Source organism: Trachypithecus francoisi, unplaced genomic scaffold (assembly GCF_009764315.1).
Source record: "Trachypithecus francoisi isolate TF-2019V2 unplaced genomic scaffold, Tfra_2.0 Lachesis_group1, whole genome shotgun sequence".
NCBI classification, from domain to species: Eukaryota; Metazoa; Chordata; class Mammalia; order Primates; family Cercopithecidae; genus Trachypithecus; species Trachypithecus francoisi.
The window spans coordinates 4768937-4796476 of record NW_022681454.1 but is presented as its reverse complement, the minus strand read 5'-3'; the positions used below and the strand labels follow the sequence as shown (position 1 = coordinate 4796476).

The 27540-nt window shown below is 53.1% G+C and overlaps 1 protein-coding gene across 34 annotated transcripts in view; it reads right to left on the bottom strand.

The window, feature by feature from the left end:
* The window catches only part of ABLIM2 (actin binding LIM protein family member 2), a 200200-nt gene that overhangs the window by 129406 nt on the left and 43254 nt on the right, over positions 1–27540 (bottom strand). For all 34 annotated transcript variants that reach the window (XR_004437783.1, XM_033213643.1, XM_033213650.1 and 31 more), the window contains exons 2-4: positions 17460–17603; positions 7769–7952; positions 172–287 (exon numbers count right to left, since the gene is read on the bottom strand). Coding sequence is in view for 33 of the 34 variants with exons in the window: in XM_033213643.1 (XP_033069534.1) it covers positions 172–287; positions 7769–7952; positions 17460–17603 (444 nt within the window). In the remaining variant the exon portion in view is untranslated. The remainder of the gene's footprint in view (positions 1–171; positions 288–7768; positions 7953–17459; positions 17604–27540) is intronic.

Here is a 27540-nt window from a genome sequence, read left to right as displayed (position 1 = left end):
CACCTCCCACACAGCACCCCCCACTCAGCACACCCATCCACTCAGCACCCCCCACTCAGCACCCCCCACTCAGCACCCTCCACTCAGCACGACCCACTCAGCACCCCCCACTCAGCACACCCATCCACTCAGCACCCCCCACTCAGCACCCCCCACTCAGTGCCCACTTACTTCGGAGGCCCTGGGACAGGTGTGCGCTGCTGCCCACCGACACGGGCAGGGAGCACTTCTGGCACATGCATTCCTTCCCGTTGAAGGTCACACGGTCCCCGGGAGGGAAGGGCAGCCTGAAACAAGAGAGCTCATTACCAGCCAGGCCCACCTTCCGGCTCCTCTCTGGGGGAGCCCTGCCTCCGAGCAGAAGACCAGGGCCAATGTCTCCCTCCCCAGGGCTTTGCAAAGGGACCATTCACAGGCTGAGGACGCAATGCAGGGCCTCTCCACCCAGGCACTGCCACGTCCTGCAGGGCCTCTCCACCCGGGCACTGCCACATCCCCACAATAGGACCTCAGGTAGTCATTGACATCTGAGCCTCAGTTTCCTCATCCATACCAACAGGCAGAATCACAGTGCCTAAGGTGGTGGTGAGGACCAGCTGAGGGCCAGCCCAGTGTTCGGCACACGGCAACATGCCATGCCACTGGCGCCTCCAGCCCACCCTGCCTTCCCGGCGACATGGGATGCTTTCTTCATATTGGCTCAGCAGCAAGGGCAGCAGCTATGCCCACTGGGCATCTCCTGTGTGCCCAGGGCCTGCTACTGTGATAGACGCCCTATAGGCGTGCCTCATGAATAACCCCACGCCATTCACCCTAGTTGGCATTTGCTTCATGTCTTCTCTATAGGCGAGAAACTGGAGTTCAGAGAGGATGTGTAACTTTTCCAAGGACACATCGATACAAGTCAGAACCAGAATCAAACCAAGACCTGTCTGGCTTCAAAGTTCCACGATTTATCTACCTGGGCCGCTAAGAGGACAGTGTCTTTAAATGCACACCTCGTAGACAGGAAGATGCTGGCCAATTGGATCCTGTCTTTATTTACAATTCTGCCATTCTGCTCTAAATGGAGTTTTTGCATTTATTTCCATTTTTAAAAATTTTGCATTAAAATATCATTTACTTGACTACTGAGTTGTCTGGCACCCCCTTAAAGTCTGCCTCCGCAGCAAGTGCCGGGACCAAGGCTGGGTGAGGGACCGCAGAGAGCTGGCCCATCCTCCTGCAGCCCGGGGATGTCTTTGGAGACTGACGGATGGCTCAAGTAGCTACATCTAGCAAGCTAAGGCCGGGCCACCTGCAGACGGGGCCAGAAGCACAGCCTGAGAATGCTGCCATGTCTGTCCTCAACACCTGCTGCCACCAAGCTCCCAGTAGCCGCTGGGCCACTTTCCTTCCCCAGCTGAGCCTGGCCAGAGAACCAGGTGCTTTTCAGGCAGAAGCCTGTGGAAGTGTCAGACCATGGGTGCCCCTTAAGTCTCCTGCGTGGCCAGGCATGGTGGCTCACATTTGTAATCCTAGTACTTTGGGAGGCTGAGGCGGGAGGATCACTTGAGGTCAGGAGTTTGACACCAGCCTGGCCAGTGTGGTGAAACCCTGTCTCTACTAAACATACAAAAATTAGCTGGGTGTGGTGGTGTGCACTTGTAATCTCAGCTACTTGGGAGGGTGAGGCAGGATAATCACTTGAACCGGGAGGTGGAGGTTGCAGTGAGCCAAGTTTGCACCACTGTACTCTAGCCTGGGCGAAAGAGTGACACTCCAAAAAAAAAAAAGCCCCCCTGCTCAAACATCTTTGTTGGGTTCATCTGTCTTCTTCAGGGAAGAGACCATAGATTCATTGTTGAATGAATGAATAGGTGAATAAGTGAAGGACTGAAGCTCCCCTAGGGGGCCGTGCTTGGTCTACTCTCTCCTGACGAGTCCCTGCCTGGCCTCCCCCCAGGGCCTGCCAGATGGAACTCCCTGAAGCTAGAGACCGCCGTGCCTTCCCCTGCTGAAGGCCTGCCAGAGCCCCGCCCTGTGGGGCTGGTATTCAGCGTCCTCGGTCCATGCAGCAGGTGTGTTCCTGGGCTCCCACTGGGCCAGTACCTGCTCCTGGGGACCCAGGACAAATACAGGCTGAGCTGGGTCCAGGGCCCTCTCCTCCCATTGGCCGCCCAGGAGCCTGCACGGCTCTCCCACGCCCATGTTGCCACTGTGTGAATGCTGTGGTCTGCTACCCACTGGGTCTCAGTGTCTTGCGCCCTCCCTCTCGCGGGGGATCTTGAGACAGAGTAGGAGCCCCTCAGCATCCCTGGATGTGCTTGGAGCGAATATCTGGCTGTGTAACCCGGAGCAAGTTACTCAGCCTCTCTGAAACGCTTCTCACCTACAAAGTAGGATGGAGAATGCCTGCATTCCAGGTTTGTATTCATACATTCATTCGCCCACAGGACATCCTGCCTGGGAAGCTCTGGCATATTGCCCAGGCCTGAGAGGGGCTGACTCAATGGCATCTATGATTTTATTTCCTCAACTTTATTGAGGTACATTGTGACAAATGTACACACCCATGTAACTGCCACCACCACGTCATGATATGGAACATTCTTTCCACTGCAAAAAGCCCCCTGTGGCTGTCTACAATCACGCTTCCCGCGACCTCTGGCCCCAGGCACCATGATCATCATTGTCACCACGGCCCCAGACACTGTGACCGTCACTGTCACTGTGGATTAGATTTTTTTTTTTTTATGGAATCACAGAGCACGTAGTCTTTGGTGTTTTGTCAGCGTCATGTTTTTGAGATTCACCGGTGCTACTGCCCATGTCGATCCTTTGTTCCTTTGAGGACTGAGCAGTGTCCATCCCATGGATAAACCACAATAGCCATTCCATGCAACTGCGGGGGGCTACTGGGCTGCTTCCAGTTTGAGGCTGTTACAAATAAAGCTGTTAAGCACAGTTGCCAACTAGCCTCTCCGCGGACGCAAGCTTTCCTTTTGGGTGAATGCAGAAGACGGGTTTTCTGATCATGTGCTCGGTGTGTATTTAACTTTATGAGAAACTGCTAAGCCGGTTTCCACGGCCACAGTGCATGTTCGGCACTGGAGGGACACTCCTCTGGCTTCGCATCCTCACCAGCACCTGCCACGGTCCATCTTTTTAGCTTTAGTCGTTCTAATGGAGGCATAATGGCATTTCTTTACAGTTTTCATTTGCATACCCCTGTGACTAATGATGGTAAACATTGTTTCACGTATGGTGTTGGTCATTTGTATGTGTGTGTGTATATATATATATATATATATACACACACACACACATATATACATTTATTTTTTTTTTTTTTGAGACAGAGTATTGCTTTGTTACCCAGGCAGGAGTGCAGTGGCACAATCTTGGCTCACAGCAACCTCTGTCTCCTGGGTTCAAGTGATCCTCCTGCCTCAGCCTCCTGAGTAGCTTGGATTACAGGTGCCTGCCACTACACCCGGCTAATTTTTATATTTTTAGTAGAGATAGCATTTCACCATGTTGGCCAGGCTGGTCTTGAACTCCTGACCTCAAGCAATCTGCCCACCTCAGCCTCCGAAAGTGCTGGGATTACAGGCGTGAGCCACTGCACCCGGCCCATTTGTATATGTTCTTTAGTGAAGTGTGAAAGACAATAGGATCTCAGGACCTCAAACTCACTATGCCAAAGGGAAAGTTAAGCTGGGAACTGAGTCATGCAAAAACTGTTTTCCTTTTGTTTCCAGAGAGCTGTAGTTTCACAACCCCATGTCACATGTAAAATGCAAAACAGCATGGCATATGACAAATGTAAAATGTAGATTTACAGAGGGTTAGTCTTAACTGTTTTCTCAACTCCCTCTTTTCACATGTAAAACATAGATTTACCAAGGCTCTGATTAGCATATGAAATCTAACTATAAAGACTGTAGCTATCTGCCTCATGGTCCTCCTCCTCCTCCCCTTTTTTCTCTCCTTCTTGCTCTTTGCCCTTTGAATACCAAAGTGTCCCAGACCCCCTTTGGAAAAAGAACAGCTCACAAGTGATCCTGTGGCTTGCATTTCACCCTGGACACATCCTCAACCTTGGCTACATAATCTCTATTGATTGAGCCCTGCCTCAATCTCTTTTTGATTTATAGTTGTCTCTGTTAAACTCTTTTGCCCATTTTTTTAAAAGTTTTTTTGAGACAGAGTCTCCCTCTGTCACCCAGGCTGGAGTGCAGTAGTGTGATCTTGGCTCACTGCAACCTCTGCCTCCTGGGTTCAAGTGATTCTCCTGCCTCAGCCTTCCAAGTAGCTGGGATTATAGGTGCCCACCAACATGCCTGGCTAATTTTTGTAGTTTTAGTAGAGACAGGGTTTCACCATGTTGACCAGGCTGGTCTCGAACTCCTGACCTCAAGTGATTCACCTGGCTTAGCCTCCCAAAGTGCTGAGATTACAGGTGTGAGCCACTGCACCCAGCCTCTTTTGCCCATTTTTAACAGCATTTTTGGTCTTATTATTGAGTTGTGAATAATCAATATTTTGTAAATAATCCATATTTTGTAGAGCAGTGCTGCGTCCGACACAGGTGTGAGGGCCCACCCTTGAACTCATATCTAACACGGCACTCTCTGCCAGCTGATGGCTTGCTTTTGCAGGTTCTCATTTTGCATTTCCTTCAGCCCACAAAACTTCCTATAAGTTTATTTTGGTGCAGGTTGGCTGGCAACAAATTCTCTTAGCTTTGTGGGTCTAAAAAAGTCTTTATAGTGCCTTTGTTTCTCAGTAACAGTTTTGACACTTTATTCACATACAATATAATATACAGTCCAGCAGCTTTTAGCATATTCTGAGTTGTGCGACTCTCACCAGAATTGATTTTAGAACAATCTCATCACCCACAAAAGAAATCCCATGCCCTTTAGCAGTCTTGCCTTCAGTTTTGGAAGTCTTTTGTGCTTAGTCTAGAATTATTTGATAGATATTTTTCTCTCAGCATTTAAGAAATGTTATTCTATTGTCTTCTAGCCTACATAGTTTCTGATGAGAAGTCTGGAGTCATACCTTTGTTCCTCTGTAAATAATATTTTTTTTCCTCTGGCTGCTTTTAAGATTTCTTTTTAGCACTGGTTTTCAGCAATTTGATTAGGATAGATTTGGTGGATTCTGATGTGTTTATTCTGCTTGAAGTTCATTGAAATTCTTGGATCCATGTGTTTACAGTTTTCACCAAACTTGCAAAATGTTCAGCAATTCCTTCCTTAAGTACTTTTTGGTCTCCCTTATTCACCTAGATAGAGACATAGATCTAAAACCACAGGTCCCTGAGGGGCTTTTCATGTTTTTCAGTCTTTTTGTCACTCTGCTTAAGTTTGAATTCTTTCTAATGCTGTGTCTTCAAGTTTACTGATATTTTCTTCCAAAATACCCAATTTACTGCTAATTCCTTTCAGGAGATTTTCCACTTCAGCCATTGTATTTGTTCATTTCTACAAGTACCAGTGGTTTCTTTTTATATCTTCCATAACTCTCCTATTTATGTTCATGTTTCCTTAAAATACTTAAACATATTTACAGTAGCTATTTTAAAGTCATTATGTGCTCATTTACCATTCCTGTCATTTCTGGGCCTATTGTTACTGACTTTTCTTCTGGGTTTGGGTCACATTTCCTAGTTTCCTTTTATTAGGTTGCTGTTTGTTACTATTACTTTTAATGACAAAACCCACAATTACTTTTGCAACAACCTAATACAACTAGTAATTTTTCTTTCTTTCTTTTTTTTTTTTTTTTTGAGAGACAAGGTCTTGCTTATTACCCAGACTGCTGGAGAGCAGTGGGGCAATCATAGCTCACTGCAGCCTCAAAATCCTGGGCCCAAGCAATCCTCCCACCCCAGCCTCTCATGTAGCTGGGACTACAGGCATGCACCACCATGCCAGGCTAATTTTTAAATTTTTTGTAGAGACAGGGTCTTGCTATATCACGCAGGCTGATGTTGAACTCCCAGCCTCAAGAGATCCTCGCACCTCGGCCTCCCAAAGTGGAGGGATTATAGTCATGAGCTGCTGTGCCTAGCCATCACCAGCAAGTTTTGATTGGACACTGAACACTTATAACTTTTACACTGTTGAATGCTGGATTTTAAAAAAATCTTCTTGTGAAAAGTGTTGGGCTTTGCCCTGGCAGGCAGTTTATTTGCAGATTAGCATGATCTCTTAAAAAAATAACTAATCAAAAAAATAGAGGTGGGGTCTCTTTATGTTTCCTAAGCTGGTCTCCAATTCCTGATCTCAAGCGATCCTCCTATGTTGGCCTCCCAAGGTGCTGGATTACAGGTGTGAGCCTCCGCGCCCAGCCAGCATGATCTTTCTGAGGCTCGTGTTCTGCTCTGGCAGAGCAGGTTCACTGTAGCCTTCACTCTAGGGCTGTTTTGTCTTCCGGATAAGACATGACCCTTTTGGTGTCCACACTGCATGCCCTGGGGTTCAACAAGGAATCTCCGCCCCGGACAGGACTCAGATGTTTCCCAAATCCAGGAACTGTTTCGCTGGCAGCCACCTGGTCATGCGCTGCCCCACTGTGTGAAATTCCTCTATGACCACAGGGCTTCGTGCTTGGTCAAAGACTCCAAGGCACCTGTGCAGATCGGTGCTCTTGTCCGTGATGCCCCCACCCCTCTGGCATCGTGCCCAACAAGTTCCAGCTGTGCCTGCCTTTCTAGTCACTGTCTCCTGCCTCAGGACGATGCCATGCTCCCCTTGGATCTCTCCCCCAACCCCACGCTATCCTTTCAGAAACGGCCTCCAGGAAGGAAGCTGGGGCAATCACAGCCTCGCCTCACTTCACTTGTTCCCTTCTCTTAGTTCTGAGTCCCAGAGTCTGGAATTGGTTGTTTCATATATTATGTCCAGTTTCCTTGTTGTTGACGGTGGCTCGACAAGTCCAGTCCCAGTGACTCCAACATGACCAGGGCCGTCTGTTATTATTTTTTAAAATAATAGATTAACCAGAGGCAATCTTTCAAACCAACTGTGAGATGTCAACCCTCATCTCTAAGCTACGTACACAAAAATCAAACATTCAGATAATCCCTGGGAGAGGTCTGACCCAGGTCATGCTACGATGACACAGAGCGACTCTCCCTAGAAATACTCCTTGTCATCGTCACCTCCTGTCCTTAGCATCCTCTGACAAAGGTTCCATTTCTGTCTCTGGCACATGCTGTAACCACAGGGAACTGCTTTGGAAACAACATTGAAAACGTCCCCTGCAAACTGGGTGTGGTGAGACAGGGAGTACAGAACAGAAAATAAACTGTTTTTCATGTTTTTATTCTTTGTTTTCTAGAAACAGAACATTTCCTCCGGGAGGAACAAGTCAGGGGCTATGGAGGGAAGGGGGAGGTAGGGACCATGTGGGACGGCTGCCTTCGGGCCTCCCTGCTCAGCCGCAGGAGGTGCAGGCAGAGGAGGGCCGGTGCAGTCTTGCTGCCTGGGCGAGGACCCAGTCTCCGCAGCCAGCGCTCACTGCTTGCTTGCTCTGTGCCATGCACCAGACCCAAAGCAGGGCAGCCCACCCCTGCCCTCACAGAGTTCCCTGTGAGGAGGCCTCTGGACACATCGTGACAGAAGGGTGCAGAGTGTGGGCCCTGGGACAGCCTCGCTGCAGGATGCAGAAGGCAGATCACGGGAGGGAGCAGGAGAAAGAAGGCAAGGGAGGGAGGGAAGGAGAAAGGCCTGGAGAGGCCGGGGCGGCAGAGGCCAGGTGCCCGCTCACTCACCGGCAGACGGCGCACACGAAGCAGTCGGGGTGGTAGGTCTTGCCCAGCGCTGACACCACCTCACCCTCGATGAACTGGTCACAGCTGAAACAGCGGGTGCCGTAGAGCCTCTGGTAGTCCAGTGTGCAGATGTACTCGCCCTGCCGCACAAAGAAGCCGCCCTCGGCCAGGTCGCAGCCGCATGCTGGGGGAAGACGGGTGAGGCGGTGTTAGCAGCAGAGGGGACCATCTCCATGTCCCTCAGGCCCCAGGTGGACCCCCCTCCACACACGCACCACCACCTGACACAGGCACCAAGGCCTCAGCACACACTTGGGGTGGCTCACTCAACTCTTGGTGGGCCAGGCTCCCGGGACAGACTCCAGCTCTGGCTCCTGGCCTGCTGGTGAGTGGACTTTCTTACAGAAGCTTGGGAAAAGGGCGCTGACCGGGACAAGAGCCAGGCTCTCCTGAGGGGCTGCCCAGCCTCCCACCCTCGCTAGGGTGACCCCAGCCTCTGTGACCCTGCCAGGAATGGTCCCTGAGCCCCTCCTGTCCTCTAGTGGGCTGTTTCCAGCACTGGGCATACAGATCAGGAAGGGGCTAAAGCCTGATCACCTACTATGTGCTAGACTCTGTGCTGGGGGCCGAAGGTTCCCAGGAGGACAGACTAGGTCCCTGTGGTTGGTGCCTCCAGCCCCGCTCGAGACTTCCCAGCGTCCTCCCCCACTCCTCTGGGTCTCCATGCCCTCATGGTCCTCAGTGCCTGTCTCCCCACAGTGTGAACAAGGCCAGCCCTGCAGGAGGAGACAGCCTGTGGGTTCCCGAAAGGAAAGAACTTGGTCTCTTTTCCCAGCACACACCCGCCCCAGGAAGCTGAAGTCCTGGAGCTCCATGGAGGGCCGAGGGATCTCTGCCAGGTGGGGAAGGGAACACTCGCCCTCAGGATGACCTGCTGCTCATTAACAGCTCAGAGGCCCTGAGTCCTTGTCCTGAGACACGAGTGTATTCCTCCCATAAGCTTCCCCTCCAGTGCCAGGGCCACATGGAGGCCATGCATGGTTTCAGAGGGAGCAGCCCACAGCCTCCCCTGACCTGGCTGGCCCAGCCCCTCCCTGCTAGCATCACAGAGGAACCCCCTGCAGCCCCAGCCCCTCTGGCCTGGCCAGTCCTGGGTCCTGCCTGCTGGGTCAGTGCAGCTCACAGCCACCAAGGAAAGGCTTTGAGAAACCATGTAGCTCTCATATATTTTAAAGCTGACGTCTAAAAGTTGTCATTACAATGTTAACTGCTTGCAAAGGATGTCGTTTCTGCATGTTGTGAATATGCGCACCTTTAAAGTGAACAGTTACATCATTCCTTCGAGGGCATCCAGTGGGATATCAAGTCCAAAGCAAGACCCTCAACATCTGCCTACAAAACCCCCAACAGCACTCTGGGAACAAACTGGCTGGAAGCACCAGAGCGGCTGGAAAGCCTGTATTCCGGCGTTTAGTTTTCTCCATTTCTACAAAGAGACATTTGCTCTTCTGATATGGTGAGATGTCCACCGAGCAGCTTGGATTCCAGATGCAGGAGCTGCCGGGATTCAAATCCCAGCTCCACCTGCATAGTGTGCTGTATCCCTGGGCAAGTTCCTTAACCTCTCTGGGCTTCCTTGTCCTCATCTAGCACACAGAACCTACTTCAGAGGGGTACACGGCAGCACAGATGAGCATCCCGTGAGCCAGTGCGACCTGAGGCCTGAGTCCTGCCTGGCTCAGCGTCGAGGCCCTGGCTGCTGCTGTAATGGCTGGTCCTAAGAGGACCGAGCCAGAGATGCTGATTCTGAATTCTGTCTCAATGTGAGAATGAAAACCCAGAATGAAACGCAGTCTAGACGGTCTGGGAGGGATGTGGACACGATGTGAGATGCCTGCACTCGCTCCTCCTGGGTGTTCCGGGGCATTTATGAGAAACAGCCAAGGACTGCCAGCATCAAAGGGAAGCTCCAGACAGGTGGGCCTCAGGCCCGGGCCAGGGTGCCCTAGCTCTGCACTCCACGCTCTGGCTCATGAAGATCCAGAAGGAAACCCGGGCTGAGGATGAAAATGCTTTGTCTGATCTTGCACCATAGTGTCGACCAAGCAAATACATCCCAACTGGGGAGGAGCAGAGACTTGGGGGCCTCACTTTGGAGCATCATAGTATTCTGATATCAGCGCCGCCCGCACCAAGACACTAGCTGGATGGTGATCGGGCTCGCAGCACTCACGGCTCTGGCATTTGTCTATTTCTCTATTCTTCATAAAGACATGATGGTGTGGGCTGTTCCTTAAAGGAGGAACATGTGGCAGTGGTTCTGGTGCCCCACTCCAGCACCGTGAGTCCGCTCCCGGGAGCACCAGGCAAGTGAGTATGTCCAGGCCCAGCTGTTACCTAGGAGGTTGCTGGTCAGATTCTAGCTGTCCTGAGTATGCCAAGGTCACCACAAGGCGGTTAAAACCCAGACCTCTGGCTGGGCGCGGTGGCTCACGCCTGTAATCCCAGCACTTCGGGAGGCCGAGGCAGGTGGATCATGAGGTCAGGAGATCGAGACCATCCTGGCTAACACGGTGAAACCCTGTCTCTACTAAAAATACAAAAAATTAGCCGGGCACAGTGACAGGTAGTCCCAGCTACTCGGGAGGCTGAGGCAGGAGAATGGTATGAAGCCGGGAGGCGGAGCTTGCAGTGAGCCAAGATCGCTCCACTGCACTCCAGCCTGGGCGACAGAGCGACACTCCGTCTCAAAACAAAAAACAAAACAACAACAACAACAAAAACAAAAACCCCAGACCTCTGTCTGCTAAAAATAAAACGTTCAAGTTCCCTGGTCATTTTAGAAGTCCTTAAGGACACAACACATTGTTCTTATATTACGTTTTGTCATTTATCAAATTAGCACAGACACTGGCGGGAGGCAGGGGAGGTGGGGGAGATGGCAGCACCATCCTTCGGGCACATGCTGTGGTCATTTATAAGAAACAGGCAGGAGAGGGTAGCGGCCAGGGGGAAAGGGTGAATCAGCACCACTTTCTGGAACACCAGTTGGCACTGACTCTGAGGAATGTGAAAACTTCCCACCCTTTGATCCAGCAGTCCCTCTCCTGGGATTGTCCCAAGGAAATGACCATGACTGTCACAGAAATTCAGTTGCAACAATGTTCCCTGCATTATAGATACAGTAAAATGTCATACATAGATCCCTGGGCTTTAGAGTCAGGCAGCCTGACTTGAGTCCTTGCTCCTCCCACTTCCCAGCTGTGTGACCTTGACCAAGTTACTTATCCTCTCTGAACCTCAGAGTCCTCATGTGTAGAATAGAGGTAGCAATACCAATCTTGCATGGTGGCTGTAAGAAATCAATGAGATGAAGGTCGGGCGTGGTGGCTCACGTCTGTAATCCCAGCACTTTGGGAGGCTGAGGCAGGCGGATCACCTGAGGTCAGGAGTTCGAGACCAGCCTGACCAACATGGAGAAACCTCGTCTCTACTAAAAATACAAAATTAGCCGGGAGTGGTGGTGCACACCTGTAATCCCAGATACTCGGGAGGCTGAGGCAGGAGAATCGATTGAACCCGGGAGGCGGAGGTTGTAGTGAGCCGAGGTCGCGCCACTGCACTCCAGCCTGGGCAACAAGAATGACACTCCGTCTCAAAAAAAAAAAAAAAAAAAGAAAAGAAAAAGAAATCAATGAGATGAGGTTTAACAAGCCATGCTTTGGAAGGAATTTGGGAGGATATTGACATGAATGTGAGGAATTTGGATGGTGAGAAAGTGCCCACACACTAATGTGAAGTGAACGAATCAGGCATACGGCCGGCATGCCTTCAAATTTTAAAGAGACTCAGACAAGGGGAAAGCTGGGAGGAATATACACCCAGATCCGAACAGGGACCACCCAAGGTGCCGTCCACCCGCTGCTCTCATTTTTCTATATTGGTGAGTGGAAGAAGGAGATGCCAATTCACATCAAAACACAAGAAAACAGAGAACCCCAGGGGCCTGAGTGAGCCTTAACCTGGGCGAGGGCTCCAGGGCTGGCCAGTCATCGTGGCTCCGAGTCTTGGCCCAGCCCGGTTCAGGGTCCCCTTCTGTGAATAACAGGGCGACGGGGTGGACGTCATCTGAGATTCCTCCTGCCGGGACTTTCACAACTCTGCCATGTGATCTTGACTCTCCTGGCACTCTGTGCAGCTCAGGCTGTGCGGAACAAGGAGTGCCCTGGGCCGGGTCCAAGGCCCACCTGTCTGGAGCTTCCCTTTGATGCTGGAGGCCCACGACTGTTTCAAATAAACGCCTGGAATACCCAGGAAGCGCGTGTGCAGGCATCTTGCACCATTCCTTCATTCTTCCCAGACCGCCTAGAACAGGCGGCTATTTCTAGTCCCAGATGGATGCATCCTCAGAGACAACTCCACCTGCCTTATGTGCGCAGCTCATGGACTCTCCTCCCGGACACGTGTCCTTCCCTCCCTGCCTGTTTTCTTGGCTCTTGCTAAAATCATGGACTGGCTCAGTGCCACTTCCAACTGGACCAGAAAATGCCTGCTTTCCTGAGGGCACACGTGGGTAGGGCCTCATCTTCTCATCATTGCAAGTAGGAGACAACAGATCATGGTTAAAACATATTCCCAAAGCTCAGAGCTCAGCCATCCTTTGAAGGCCAAGTAAACCAGATTCGTTTTTATAGACACTCTGTGCTATGCATTTGACGTATTTATGTTCTACATGTATTCCCATTTGTAGGGTAAAGACAGAGCCAGCTGGGTCTTAAAGACATCCAGAATGAGATACCTTCACTCCCCTCATCCCAGCCGCCATCGGCTCCAGTCTAGGTGCCTGCACCTGCTTCTACCCTCCTCCTGACTCCCAACCTGGCCTCCATGCACCAGCAAGCACCCGGAGATCCATGGAAAACTACAAGGATGGAGCAGGACCCTCCTCTGCGCTTCCTCGCTGGTGTCAAAGCCGCAGTCCTTGCAGGGATGCAGAGGCTCTACCTCCTTTATCCCCTTAGTCATTCTGCTCCAGCCACATGGGCCTCCTGTTGTTCCCAAACCTGCCTGCTTCCAGGTCTCTGCACTGGCTCTTCCCTCTGGTGGGAACACTCTTCCCTCACTAACTCCCTCACCTCCTTCCAACAGGCTTTGCCCAGAGGTCACCTCCTCCGTGAGGCCCATCCTGACCACCAGTTTGCATCTTTCCTTCCCTAGCAGGGCTCACTTTCTAGCATATGATGAAATTCACTTATTTATTCTTTATTGTGTTTATTGTCTGTCTCCTTGCATTAGAACTGGTCCCTATGAGGACAGGATGTCTGTTTTGTTCAAGGCTATCTTCCATACACCCTGAACAGTGCCTGGCACATAGTAAATGCTCAATAAATAGTTGTTGAATGCCTTTACTTAGAAAAACTGGGTTGAGGCACCTGCCTAAGAGCCACATGAGCTGTGGGTGGCAGAGGTGGAATTTGAATGCCCAAGCCTGGGGCAGCGATGGACAAGAGGATAATCATACGATTTCACAGATTTCCCAGGTAAACTGAGGCACAAGTACCTGGGGAGTGGGAACCCAACATAGTGGGACCTCTTGAATCAGAATTAGGTTGTGATACAATTGTTTTCCCTGCGAACAGACGCTGCTTTGGCTCACCTGGTAATGTGCCTTCCCAAGGATGGCCATGATTGGGCTAAGTCAGCCACGATCCCCCCGTTCCTGTTTGCCAGTGGGGGTGAACGTGTGACTGAGTTCTGGCCAATGAGTCATATGGGGAGTCTATGGGGACTTCAGGCAAGGGCTCTCCTCCCTAATGAGAGGGAGGGTTATGCGAGAAGACAGCCTTTGCCTGTGCACACCTCCAGGCTGGATGCCATGCGGAGAGAACGTGATGCTGGAGCAACAGCAGCCATCTGAGACCATGAGGAGAGGCACTGATGACAGGCACAGGGTGCTGTGTGGGAGAGAGAACGTTAGGGCGTCTGTGATGACCCTGGTCAGTTGTTTAATTAGCCAACCCTGGGATAGGGGTATGGGGCTACCTTCAGACTTCGTGTTAAGATGATAAATATCCATGTTGGATATTTATGAGTTGGGTCTTCTTTTTATTCATCACAAAGCACCCTCAATGATTCATAAGCACTCTCATGAGAGCCTGGAGAGAAGATTAATCCAAGACTATATGGTCCTCATGCTTAAACAAATGCAGCTCATTTGAAAGCTTGCAGGAAATCTTAGTTACTCTGTGCCGTTCTCCAGCGCAGAGGCCACCCACCGAAGGCAGAGCTTTCCTGGGAGAAGGGGTGGTCACTGCCCTGGCTGCCACATCTGCAGGGCCAACAGTCCTGGCACAGGTGCCTGGCACACAGTGAGACTCTACCTGGCTGGGGGTGGGTACGTGGTGGATCTTGGCACTGGCCTGCGCTCAGACCCCTGCCACTGCTGGAGCCCATGGTCACTAATGGTCTTGGGTGATGGAGTGTGAGTCCTTGGCCCTGGGTCAGCCTGCCATTGACACTGTCTCATCCCACTGCCTGTAGCTGGCAAGGAAGGGGTTATGGTTATTCCACACCCACTGGAGGAGGCTGAAGTGGCCTCTGCCCAGGTGACACAGGAGGGGGACCCAGGGCAGTTTCCATCACCCAGGAGTCCCCTGGGTCACAGGAGGTGATGAACTTGACTCTGGGGTCTGATGCATTTTGTTGCATGCCCAAGGTCTGTGCTTATGGAAATCCTTTCAAATAAAGTGCAAGCTTCCCCTTTGTTTTTAAAATAGGCTTTTAAAAAGAGGCATCTAATGGATTTTGCTTTCCAGAAATGTGGCAAATGTATCTTTATGGAGAGTTGAAAAAATTAGACCAGACAAATCCCACGATGCCCTGGAAAGCCGTAATGAAAAGCATGAAATCGACCAGCTGCAGGGAAAGAAAGGCCAGGGCGGAGGCCAACCCTTCTCCCAGGCAAGTGCCCCCTGGCGCTGACACACCCCCTTCACTCTGCAGTCCGGGTGGGGATCCTGAGGCTTGTGAAGGCAGGTGGACCACCTGCTTGTTTACGGAAATGTGGGAGGATGGAGGTGAGCCACAGCTCGTGCACTCACTCTCAGAAAACAAATCCTTCCCTGCGTGTGCTGGACAGTGTGCTGTTCGCTTAATCATTCTTCCAAAGCAGCCCCCAGAACTGCCGTCCTAGGGGTGGGCCTGGGTCCGCACATGAGAACTGGGCTTCCTGCTGCCTTTGTCAGGCAGGGCAGTGGTATTGGGGTACCTGGGGTATCAGGGTGCTGTGGGCGGAATTCACTGAGGGCCGAGCCAGGCTGTAGATGTGCAGGCAATCCCCCATCCAGGTGATTCTTGGGGCACTGAGTGTCCCCAGTGATGTCTCTGATAGTCACCCATGTCCTTGGACAGAGTCTCAGCATCTCTGAAGGGCGAGGCTGGGGTCTGCCTCAGCCCAAGGGATCCAGGGCATTCCCACTCCTGCCCAGAAATGATGCAGCCCCCTTGGGGTCCCAGGCCCAGTGGAGAGCTGGCTGGGCTCAGCATCTTCCATAAGTCACCAACCCCCTGCAGGGCCCCAGGTGCCATGCTGTGGACTTAGGCCTCCTCCAGGACCAGCGGCACCAGGGTCAGTTCTCAGATGGTCCCCTTTTAGCAGCAGAAAAGTCTAGGCCACTGTTTTCAAGCTTCCTTTTCAAGCAACAGGACTCTACACACAGTCTTTACACTGTGCCTGCAGACAGGAAGTGGACTAGTGGACAATGTCTGCACTCTGATGGGCAGGGCTGAGACAGCACCTACTCCCCTCCTGCTGTCCTCCCCATACCCAGGAGACCCTCAAGGAGTCTCCCCAGAAACCCAGGAGGGAAGACCCTGGCCCAGGGGCTGCAGACATGCCTGGAATGCAAACCCCGGGCAAGCTCCTGGCGCTTCCAGATCTCAGTGTCCCCCTTTCTGAAACGCAGTCATATGTCCCCCCTGGACTGCTGGTGCCCGGAGGATTCCCTTCCATCTGGAGCGGCCTTTCTTCTGACAGGCAGATTTCTACTCTGTTGAGGTTCTAGCCAGCATGCCACCTGCCCTGTGAAGTCCTTTCTGGAGTCTTCGAAATCCTTCCCTGTGGGCATCCCCCGCTACACACATGTGCTTGGTTTTTACTATAAAAAGTCACCTTTTCAGGCCGGGCGCGGTGGCTCAAGCCTGTAATCCCAGCACTTTGGGAGGCCGAGACGGGCGGATCACGAGGTCAGGAGATTGAGACCATCCTGGCGAACACGGTGAAACCCCGTCTCTACTAAAAAATACAAAAAAAAACTAGCCGGGCGAGGTGGCGGGCGCCTGTAGTCCCAGCTACTCGGGAGGCTGAGGCAGGAGAATGGCGTAAACCCGGGAGGCGGAGCTTGCAGTGAGCCGAGATCCGGCCACTGCACTCCAGCCTGGGCGACAGAGTGAGACTCCGTCTCAAAAAAAAAAAAAAAGTCACCTTTTCAAATCGTATTGCACACCTTACCTAACATTATCTCCCTCACCAGACAGTGAACGCATCCATGCTAAAGTTTACACCTTCTTGGTCTTTAGAACATTCAAGAGCCTGGCGCACAGCAGGGCCTCCTGGAGGCTTTGTGGAGCGGATGAATGCAGCCCGCAACCATCGGATGGGGGCCGTGCGACGCCTGATGAAAATCATGATGCTCAATTATCTGCTTGTGGCACATTTCCTAGTTTTGTTTGCCCAGAAAAAAGCACACTGTCAGCACACTAGGGTTCATCGAGGGTCGTTATGGTTAAGCGAGTGTGAATCTCCAAATGGCCCAGGGGTTCGTCACACGGAACCTGCAGAAGGCTGGCAGGCACGGGCTGCACACCGCAGCAGGGATTTGCAATGTCCTTAATGTAATTCCTTTAAACTGCAAACTCCTCGTGTTGACATCCATCAAATCGGTTTGATTTGCACATCCCTTCCTCCAGTGCTATTTTTAATCTATTTTTAGAAAATTAGCGAGGGCACATGCGCTATCTTTGTATAGGAAGGAGGAACAGGCTGGAGGGAGACTCCGCACAGGCCATCTCGGTGGGCGGGGCCTCACGTGATTTTTTTTTGTTTTGCTTTTTTCTCATCTTTTCAGGATTATTGGAATTTAGTAGATTATTTACATTATTGTTTTATAATCATAGAGAAATTGAAGTGATTTTAGTCTGGAATAATGGTAATGTTCTCGGTGCTACTTCGGGTGGGGGTGCTCGTGTGCCTGTGGTCCAGCAAAGGTCCCGCGTGTCCCCCACTGCTGAGTTCATGCAGTTGACCACGACCATTTATTTACCTGTGTGGCTGCAGTGCTCAGGTGACCACCTTCCTTTGGCTCCAGGACCAGAATTCTCTGAGGCTGGGTGTAGCCACATGAGGACACCCCTGGGGACCTGGACCCTTATCCCCTGACCCTCCCCACTCTGGCAATTTCTCCATCACACCCACAAGAGACAAGGCTATGTTGAAAAGATCACACTTTCCTATGAAGATTCTGTACCTGGAGTGTTCTCCAATATCCCAGGCCTAAGCAGAGCTTCCCAGGATGCTATGAGGGCCCGGGATCGCCACTGGGAGGCCTGTTTCAGGGGCCACACTGCAGAGGACCAGGGGCCACTGGGAGGCCTGTTTCAGGGGCCACACTGCAGAGGACCGGGGGACACTCACCTTTGCAGACGAAGCACTTGATGTGGAAGTACTTGTCCTGCACCCGCAGCACCTCGCCCTTGCACACATTTCCACACGTGTTGCACAGGATCGCTGTGCTGGGCGACTTCTCCAGCGGGCTGGGAGCAGCCTGGGGCTGCGACACTGTTGGGAAAGAGAGAAGAACAGTGTTCAAGGGTGGATGTGTGAGGCACAAAGGTGAGCACAACAGGGGTGTGAGGACGCAGAACTGACCCTCCCAGCAGGCCCCGCGCCCACCAGCAACAAGCCCCACAGGGCATCCGGGTCGGTCTGTTGTCTTCTTTTGCCTGGGGACCCATAGCAGTCAGATTATGGAGGGGTGAGGGGCCAGAGGGCAAAGGCCATCTGGTCAACCCCCAATGTGGGCTCCTGTCTACCATAGCCCCATGCGGGGAGGGGCCCGGGGTTCTCACACACATGCACACCTATGGCAATGAGGCCACCATCTCCCCACCTGAAAGATGACCCAACCACTGCTGCCTTAACCTGGCACGGCCTTACCCTCTGGCGTCTCAGGGACAAGGCACCCCTCTGTAAGCTCAGCAACCCTCAGCAGCAGGCACCAAATCCTCTCTTCTGCAAGTACAGCAGCCACGGTCCCAAGGGGAGCTCACTTCAAATGCCCTCTGGGTCCTGGGACATGGACCTGAATATTGCTGCTGTCCCCTTAAATCTCCCTTAAAGCCACCACAGTACAGGATGTTTAAGGGGTGGCTGGATGGATGGACAGGTCAGGATGGATGGTCACAGGGCCTGACTGTGGGGCTCCTGGGAACTGGGCAGGGTGATACACTCCTCATCCCCATCCTCCCAAAGCATCTACAGAGACTAGTGCCCAGGACAGGGGGCCACTGCCCAGAAGCCTCAGGTCTGCCCTTTGAGGGGCTCCCAGTGGGCATTAGGGATGGCCAGGTGAGCAACAGTGACCACCAGGTGGCCAAGCTGGCATCGCTTTGAAGCTTGAGGAATTGGTAGATGGAGGTGAGAAAGCCGGATGTGGAGCTCTGCCAGGCACAGAGTCAGCCACACAGGACCTGAGCAGGACCCAGGCGATGGATCCTGGGGGGCCGGCGGAGAGGAGCAGCTGACACTCAGCAAGTGCTGGCCTGCAGGAATGAATCAGCCTGGGGACTGAAGGCCCAGAGCCCAGGGCAGGCACAGGCGGCAGGCAGGAGGTTCTGTGGCTAGTGCTGCAGTCAGCAGAACAATGCCCCTAAGATGTCCCCTTTCTAATTCCCGGAACCTGTGCATACGCTTCCTGACATGGCCAAAGGGGCTGCAGGTGTGACAAAGTTAAGGGCTTTGGGATATGATCTGGATTGTCTAGCTGAGCCCAACATAACCACAGAGGCCTTAAAATCAGAACACGATGCGACTGTGGCCAGAGGGAGGTGTGACCGTCGAAGAAGGTCAGGGAGATGACACACTGCGGGCTTTGAAGGCAGAGGAAGGGGCCACAAGCCAAGGAATGTGGGAGCCTTGAGAAGCCAGAAAAGGCAAGGAAAGGATTCTCCTCTGGAGTCCCCAGAAGGAACTGGCCCTCCTCACATCTTGATTTTAGCCCAGCAAGACCTGGTGGGCACCGCGACCTCCGGAACTGGAAGCTAATAAATTTGTGTTGCATTCAGTTTGTGGTCACTTGTTACAGAAGCCAGGGAAGTAAATGCAGTGGTCGACCCGTCAAACAGGTGGGGGATGCAGGGGCTGAGGCACCAAGCCCCTCCCCTCTGCATTCTGCCAGCCACTCCTCGTCTGGGAGGGAGAGCCACCAACGGCAAGGACCACTCCAGTGCAGCAGCCCAGGGCGGGCTTTCACTCGGCCAGCACTGTGCCCCACGCCTTCTGCTCAGGCCAAGTTCACCCCGAACCATCTCATTGAGAGACTGAATACACAGACAATGGCCAGGCCCAGAGAAAGGCAGAGCTCAGCCCACACCTGCAGCTGCCGGCCCAGGAGTCCAGCCCGGCCTCGGCACCCAGCCGGGAAGCCAGTTGTGTGGCAGACTCACAGGGAGGTGACAGCTCTTCCTTGACAACCAGGAGGCTAAACAATAACTCGGTCCCACATGGCCAGGACTTGACTCAACTGACAGCCGTCCTAATTTGTGCCCCCGCTTTCCAGTTAGGATCATTTGGAGGAAGCCAAATACACCCCTAACCAATCACATGGGATGCCTCCCTTCCAGGAGCCTCCTCCGAGGCCAACAGCTTCCACGCGGGCTCACCCGGAGCCGTCCTTCCCCCTCGGAGCCTTCCCCACCACTTGCCTGCCCGTGTGGCCGACTCCCTTGCCACAGCGGGTCTGAGAAAGTCTCCTCCACTTGTCCTCATGTCTTCCTTTATTTCCACAGCACTCTAATGCCAGCTCCCCCTGTCTCAGTCTGGGTTCCCTTGAAGCCAGTCTTGAAGACAAGGCTGTGGGTGCAGTGGTCTATTTCGGGGGCCCCAGGTGCCAGGCCGAAGTGAGGAGCAGGGAAGATGAAAGCTGCTGACAGGCGTGTTGTTGAGCCGCTCCCCATGTGGGAGAGGAGCCTCAGGGCTTGGGGACGTCCAGGAAACCCTGTGGAGCATGTCCCAGCTCTCCCGTGGAAAGAAGGGAGGCCGGGGCACTGGCCCCCAACTGCCTGTCCCCTGAGTGCAAGAGCTGCTCCAAGGCGGAACTCCCAGCCCCCTCTTCTGGTCTGCCTGGTGTCTGGGCTAAGCGAGTTTCTGAGGCACAGAGCCGGGGTGCTGCAGATGCCAGGGCTGGGTAGCCTGCAGGTGATCCGGCATGGCCCACTTAGCTGCAGTCGAAACCACAGGTGGGGTGAGGGATGTGGCACAGGCTCAGAAAATACCTGCCACCCTTCATTTGAGGGCTAAGTGTATTCACACACAGACGCACACTCACATATATTTACACAATTGCTAAATGCCAGCACTGATTGCGCTCTGAGCCTGGAAGTCTCCTCATCTCACTGGTAAAAATCCAGCAACTGCATCTCAGACAGAGGAGGCCATTTCCCCATCCAGTTCCAACCTGCCCCTACCCATTCCCAGAAACCCACATCCTGGAAGCCACTGATCTGGCCAGCCATCCTCGTCCGGGGTCCCTGCGCATGGATGGAACTGTGACTGGACAGCGCAGAGGAGGAACCTGGGTCATGTTGGGGCAGCAGGTCTTCCCAGGCCAGGGATTCCAAGCAGACCAAGGGCAGTGGGTGTCAGCCGTCTGGGGACAAGGGAGAGGGGTTGGTGTGGGAAGCAGGCACAGGAAAGGAGATGAATGGCATGAAAAATAACTCAGCACCACCCTGGGCCTGCCTCCGGTTTTGCAAACTGGACGAGACAGAGCCCGGTGAGGGTCCCTGCGGGCTCAGTCTGCAGCCACTGGAGGCCACCGTGGCCTTTCTCACCCTGGTTGAGTCCACAGCAGGCTTGTTCCACACACCTTTTGCCTGCAGAATGAAACCACCTCAACCATTATTTAATAAAGATGGTGGAGAGGCGGCAGCAGGCAAAGGTTTTCTGGGCTGGAATCGAAGCCTCCCAGCGCAGAACAAGGATTAGAATTGTGGACTAAACTTCAAACAGTGCCTCTCTCAGCCACACATGGCCCCCAGGCCACTGGGGCCCCTGTAGGTGCCATGCGGATGACGCACCCGGTCCACATCTGAGGCTCAGTCAGAGCTCACAGTGGTGGGGGCTGTGCATCTTCAAGATATGTATGTTCTCATCTATTGGCAACAAAGAGAACAACGCACAGGCGTCTCTTCGTGATCCGACGAGGGAGAGGTTCACGCTGCTGGAATCCGGCCCAAATCCAGCCTGAGGGAAGCGTCAGCTTCAGAGTCTCAGAGTGGTGGGGCCAGATGGCCTGGGATGCCGCCTCAGCTGGCCTACTGCATGCTGTGACCTCAGGTGAGTCCCTGAAACTCCTAACCTTCTGTCTGTGTGTCTCTCCATCTAGGCATCCGTCTTCTTGCATTACCTGGCCCCAGGGACGCCAGGACCATGGGCAAAAACATTCCCATAGCAACCAGCCCAGCAAACAATAAGTGCTCAATACACAATTACCATTGTTATTTTCTTTTTTTTTTTTGAACTTCTTTTTTTTTTATTATTATTATACTTTAAGTTCTAGGGTACATGTGCATAACGTGCAGGTTTGTTACATATGTATACTTATGCCATGTTGGTGTGCTGCACCCATCAACTCGTCAGCACCCATCAATTCATCATTTATATCATGTATAACTCCCCAATGCAATACCATTGTTATTTTCAAGAACACTGGCCTGACATCACGGTTTCCAGGTGACTGGAAATATACTTGGTCAGGGGTGGCGGGGCGGGGGCGGGGGCGGGGGGGGGGTGTTGGGGGAAGCTACTAAGAGCATGGATTTGCTTGGAGGCCCCAATCTTGCCTGCTGGGACCGCCTCCGAGGCGTCCTGGGGCTGCGGCGACATGGCGGAGGCTCTGCCCTCTTGCGATGGGAGGCAGACACTGCGCGGTGAGGACGCCGCTGCCTCTAGGCAGGTGCAGCTGCTACAGGCTTCCCTCCAGCTGGCCCTTCCTGCCAGGCCCTGGGACCACAGGTAGGTAAGTGGGTGTACGGCGTTCATTCCTTACCCGGCTGCAGCTGCCAAACTGTGAGGACAGGTATGCAAGGAGGCTAGGGGAGCGACAGCAAAACCCTGCAAAAGCAGGGGCCAGGTGGCATTCTCAGTTCCCCAGAACCTGGCCCAAAGTCAGCCACGTGTTTTACATTAAAAAGAGAAGTTTCGGCCGGGTGCGGTGGCTCAAGCCTGTAATCCCAGCACTTTGGGAGGCCAAGACGGGCGGATCACGAGGTCAGGAGATCGAGACCATCCTGGCTAACACGGTGAAACCCCCGTCTCTACTAAAAAATACAAAAAACTAGCCAGGCGAGGTGGCAGGCACCTGTAGTCCCAGCTACTTGGGAGGCTGAGGCAGGAGAATGGCGTGAACCCGGGAGGCGGAGCTTGCAGTGAGCTGATATCCGGCCACTGCACTCCAGTCTGGGTGACAGAGCGAGACTCCGTCTCAAAAAAATAAAAAAAATAAATAAAAAGAGAAGTTTCAAGTTGTCCTTCAGCAGGTGAACAGATAAATGAACTGGGGTGTATCCAGACGATGAACTATTGTTCACCAACAAAAAGAAGCGTGCCATCACCCCGTGAGAAGGCATGGAGAGGCCCTCCATGCATACTGCTAGCTGCAAGATGCCAGCCTGGAAAGCCGACGCCCTGCAGAATTCCAATTATGTGACATGCTGGAGAAGGCGAAACTAAGGAGACAGTAAGAGGATTGATGGTTGCCAGGGCTGGGATGAGCGGAGCACCAGGGATTTTTAGGGCAGTGACGCTGCTCTGGGCAATGCTGTAATGGTGGATCCACGACACTGTACATTTTTCCAAACCCATAGAAACTACAACACTGAGAGCGGCCTCCAATGTAAAGTATGGACTTCACTAACCAATACGTCAACACTGGTACAGTTATAACAAATGTACCTCACCAGTGCAAGATGTTAATCATAGGGAAGATGGGATGGGAGCACATGGGAACTCTCTGTGTCTTCTAGAAACCAAGAGCTGCTCTGAGAAATAAAATTATCAAAAAATTTTTTAAATTCTAGGCCAGGCACTGTGGCTCATGCCTGTAATCCCAGCACTTTGGGAGGCCTAGGTGGGTGGATCACTGAGGTCAGCAGTTTGAGACCAGCGTGGCCAACATGGCAAAACCTTGTCTCTACTAAAAATAAAAAAAATAGCCAGGTGTGGTGGTGCACACCTGCAATCCCAGCTACTTGGGAGGCTGAGGCAGGAGAATCACTTGAAACCCGCGAGGCAGAGGTCGCAGCGAGCTGAGATCATGTCACAGCACTCCAGCCTGGGTGACAGAGTGAGACCCTGTCTCAAAAAAAAAAAAAAAAAAAAATTAAAAAGGAACCACAATTGCAGCAGGTTCATTCACTGCAATTTCAAGATTGGCTCCAATAATTCGGTTTAACAAGTCTCTAACTGTGATAATAACATAAAACATAAACGCAAATGCTAAGAATCCATCACACAGGGGCTGAGAGTATTTAATCCCTTGTGATAATGAAACCCCAGCCTTGGGGATACCCAGTGGGAATAACAAGAATGATTGCTGGTGTCGTTAACACATAACCTTCACAGCGAAGCGACGTGACTCTCTCAGGAAATCCCCCTGCCTCCCCCTCCAGGCTGGACTCCTGGTCTGCCACCAGCCAGCCAGAATGGGAGCCAGCAGGGTCTGGTTTGGGTCCACCATCCAGGGGCAGCGGTGTGATCTTGGTGAACGGATTTAACTCTGCAAAGCCTCAGTTTTCACATCTGTAAATTGGGGCTTGATCTTAGGAGGATTTTTTAAATGTCCATTGAAGTAGAGAAAGCTCCATGTGCAAGGCCTGACAGGTGGCTGAGAACAGCAGCTGTTAGCTGAGTTCAGTTTCAGGCCGCAGGGTGGAGGGGTCAGATCGGAGGTGGCTATCGGAAAGGGGAATAACAATCACTCTCAGGTCCACTCTAGGTTTCCCAGTCCAGAGCGGGAGTCCACAGGAATTTTCAGGAAAAGGCAAGACGGTAAATACAGTGCAGGCTCCAGGGACACCGCAGGGAACACAACAGCCACGGTCCAAGCCCTCCACCTTCCCTTGTTTGTTGCACACCACGCCCCACAGGAATGTCGGTCATCTGCATCTCACAGATGAGGATGCCGAGGCTAGGAGATGGTCACACAACTGAGAGACTGGGGCGCAGCGCAGGTGTGTCCAAGGCTCCTCCTCCCACCCCTTTCATCACCTGCTGGGCTTCAAACCACATGTTCACTTGTTCAACAGACACAGACACAGGAGTAGACCCGCTGTCAGGTACTGGGGAGACAGGTGTGCCATTCAGCACCACACCAGCATGACAGGCACAGGAAGAGGGACATGCCAGGCCAAGGGGGCGCAGGCGGGGGGCAAACTCCTCTTTCTGTGCAGCGAACCAGCTCTCACGACCCAGACAGCAGAGTCCTCATCATTCCGTCATCTCTGGGAATGTTTTTTCCTTCTCTTGAGGCAGGATCTCGCCCTGTCACCCAGGCTGGAGTGCAGTGGCACAGTCTCAACTCACTGCAGCCTCAACCTCCCAGGCTCAAGCCATCCTCCCACCTCAGCCTCCCGAGTAGCTGGGACCACAGGTGTGTGCCACCATGCCCAGCTAATTTTTGTATTTGGGATCTCGCTATGTTGCTCAGGCTGGTCTCAAACTCCTGGGCTCAAGTGATCCTCCCATGTCAGCCTCCCAAAGTGCTGGGATTACCGGTGTGAGCCACCGTGCCTGGCTAGGGATTTGCCTGACTGTTTATTTCCGCTCTGTGCCCACGGATCTATATTTAGTTCCACCCTTCTCTGAGGGCCCAGTGAACTTTGGACCTCTGGGCGTGTATTCCCGGCTTAGCCAAAGACCAGCAGCCATGCTCGCTTTGTTCTCTTGCTCTCCTCGTTTGTTCTGGAGGTAAATCCACCTTGAGAATGGCCAGGGGACCCCCTGTGTACTCACACAGGGGAAATCTTGGGGTCTTCCCATGGCAGGGGTTCTCATCAGAGCCCCGCTCCATCTGCCAAGATGATTTCAGAAAGCTCCCCGTCTGCTGCTTCTGTCACCCAAATGGCTGGCTTGGGGTTTCCAAATGTCCCAAGGATGTTCTAATAATATGCGGTTTTCTAAGCCTACATACACACACATGAACTCCAGAGGTCCCGGCTCACCCAGAGCGGGTCACAGGACACACAGTTCCAGCTTCCCTTTCACACCTTTCCTTCTGACTGTGGCAACGAGCAGATAAATACAGAGAGGGGCACAGCGCTGTGGGCAGGCACAGCGGGGAGATGAGCCTGTGTACAATCAGGGAGGGCTTCTGGGAAGAAGTGACATGAGCTAGAAGATTAGAGGATGGGCAGGCACCTTCTGGGACAGAAGCAGGCACACATCACAGTGCTCGGCTCACCTTCATTGCAGCACAGCCCTGACACATGGGTGGCTGCTGTCCACTGACCTGTCTGCCTCCCCTGGCCTGGAAGCCCTCATGGGCCAGGGCCATGCCTGAGGGGTTTGTCTCCCTAGGGCTGGGTGCTGAGGAGACCAGAGCTGACGCTGGCCCTGTGCTGATGTGTGCTCAGCCAGTCCTTGCCAGGAGACAGGCAAGGCTCTCACACACCACGGGGCCACACGCACCCTGTGCCAGCTCTGCCCTGGGGCACAGGGTTTTCTTTGGGCTAATTTTATGAATATGGAATTAAAGGGTGCAGGCACACGCACTTTGCATCTTCATGGATCCTGCCATGCTGTCTTTTCCGGGACTTAAAAACCCCCGCCCATGCCTTAGAGTGTATCCCCTCCCTCAGGTTCTCACTTTATAGGTCGTGCCTCGGTTTAAGAGCAGGTCCAGGCCTCCCAACTGCCCTGCCCAAGTGTTACTTGTTAGAAAATCATGCCAGATCACAGGCGGGCGCTTCCTTCCTAACCTACTTAAGGGCTGGCTGCTAATTATAACCATGAACCAAGGACACTGCTCTCTGGAGCCGGCCCCATTCTCACCACGGCCATCATAGCCTGGGCTTAGCAAGGGGGCTCCGCAGGTCTCTGACCCCATGTGGCCAGACAGGGCAACCCTCTGTTCAATCCCCCGTTAAGCAAAGAAGCACTGGGTACTCTCTCCCTGCCAAGAGCTAGGCCAGCATGGGGCCGAGTGTTGGGCAGGCACCGCCCCTGTCCCCAAGCAGTCACGGGACAGTTCTGGGCACAAGGGCACACAAGAAGCTCATGGTGCCAGCGCCGTGGGACCCCAGGCCCTGGCACACTCCTCCCGGGGCTGGCCCAGCTCTATTTCAATGATGACGTGAGACACCTGCGGGGCACCCTGGAACGCCTACAAGGAGGTGACCTGGCCCTCTTCCAGTTCCCCAGGAGTGCAGTCTGGCTTCTCCCTTGAGTCCTTGACCTGCCCATGACCAGACCACAGGTCCCTGAGGACCGCAACCAGCTCGGCTCTGCCTTGGGGTCCTGAGGATGGACGCAGGGCTTGCACACAGGTATTTGCAGATGAAACTGATTACGGGAAAATGTCACAGGCTCCTGACCTCCACATGCCCCTCTCGGCATTGCTGTCACCCCAAACCACGATCTCCTGAGGTGTCATTCACCCTGGCCCTCAGTGCCCTTCCCAGGGCTGGCCTGGACATCGGCAGTCAAACTCCTCTTTCTGTCCAGTGAACCAGCTCATGGCGGGGATCACTTGAGTCCATGAGCCACCCCTCCTGTCATGCTCGCCTGCTGCACAGAATGTGTCCTTTGACATCTGTCTCCTCTGTAGGGCTGGTGGGCTCCATGCCTGCTGGGCTCACCTGGAGGCCCAGCCCCCTGCCACTGCCTGAACCCTAGGATGTGCTTGGGGAATAGGATGAACACAGGCACCTCACACTGACCTGCAACCACCTTCCCCTCAGCATGCGACAGTAGCATCCAGCCATCTCAGCACCTCCCACGGTGTCCTTCTGGAAGCCTCTGAGCTTATCCCTCTGAGCCTCCCCACGGGCTGCCTGAGCAGAGCCCTGTGGCACGCTGCATCTTCAAAGGTGACGATCACAACAACCGTTCTCACATGCCCTCCTACAACACCGCATTGACCCTTCTCCTATTACCTGATGGGGTCTAAAGCCCCTCACCTTGAACCTGGGTGGACCTCTGCAACTGCTTTGACCAAAAGGACATGACAGAACTGACACCAGGCAGCTTCCAAGCTGGGTCATCAAATACCCCCGGCTTCTGCCTTGCTTTCTTAGGATGCTCATCGTGGGAACCCGGTGGCCATGCTGGGAGGAAGCCCAAACCACTCCACACTGTGGCCACACATAGCGCCCACATGCCGCTGTTCTGGCAGAAAGACCACGGAAGTCCCCGTGGATGGCCAGCATTGACTGCAGGACGTGCCAGCAAAGACACCTGCGGAGGATTCTGGCTCCCAGCTCTTGAGTCACTCTCAGCC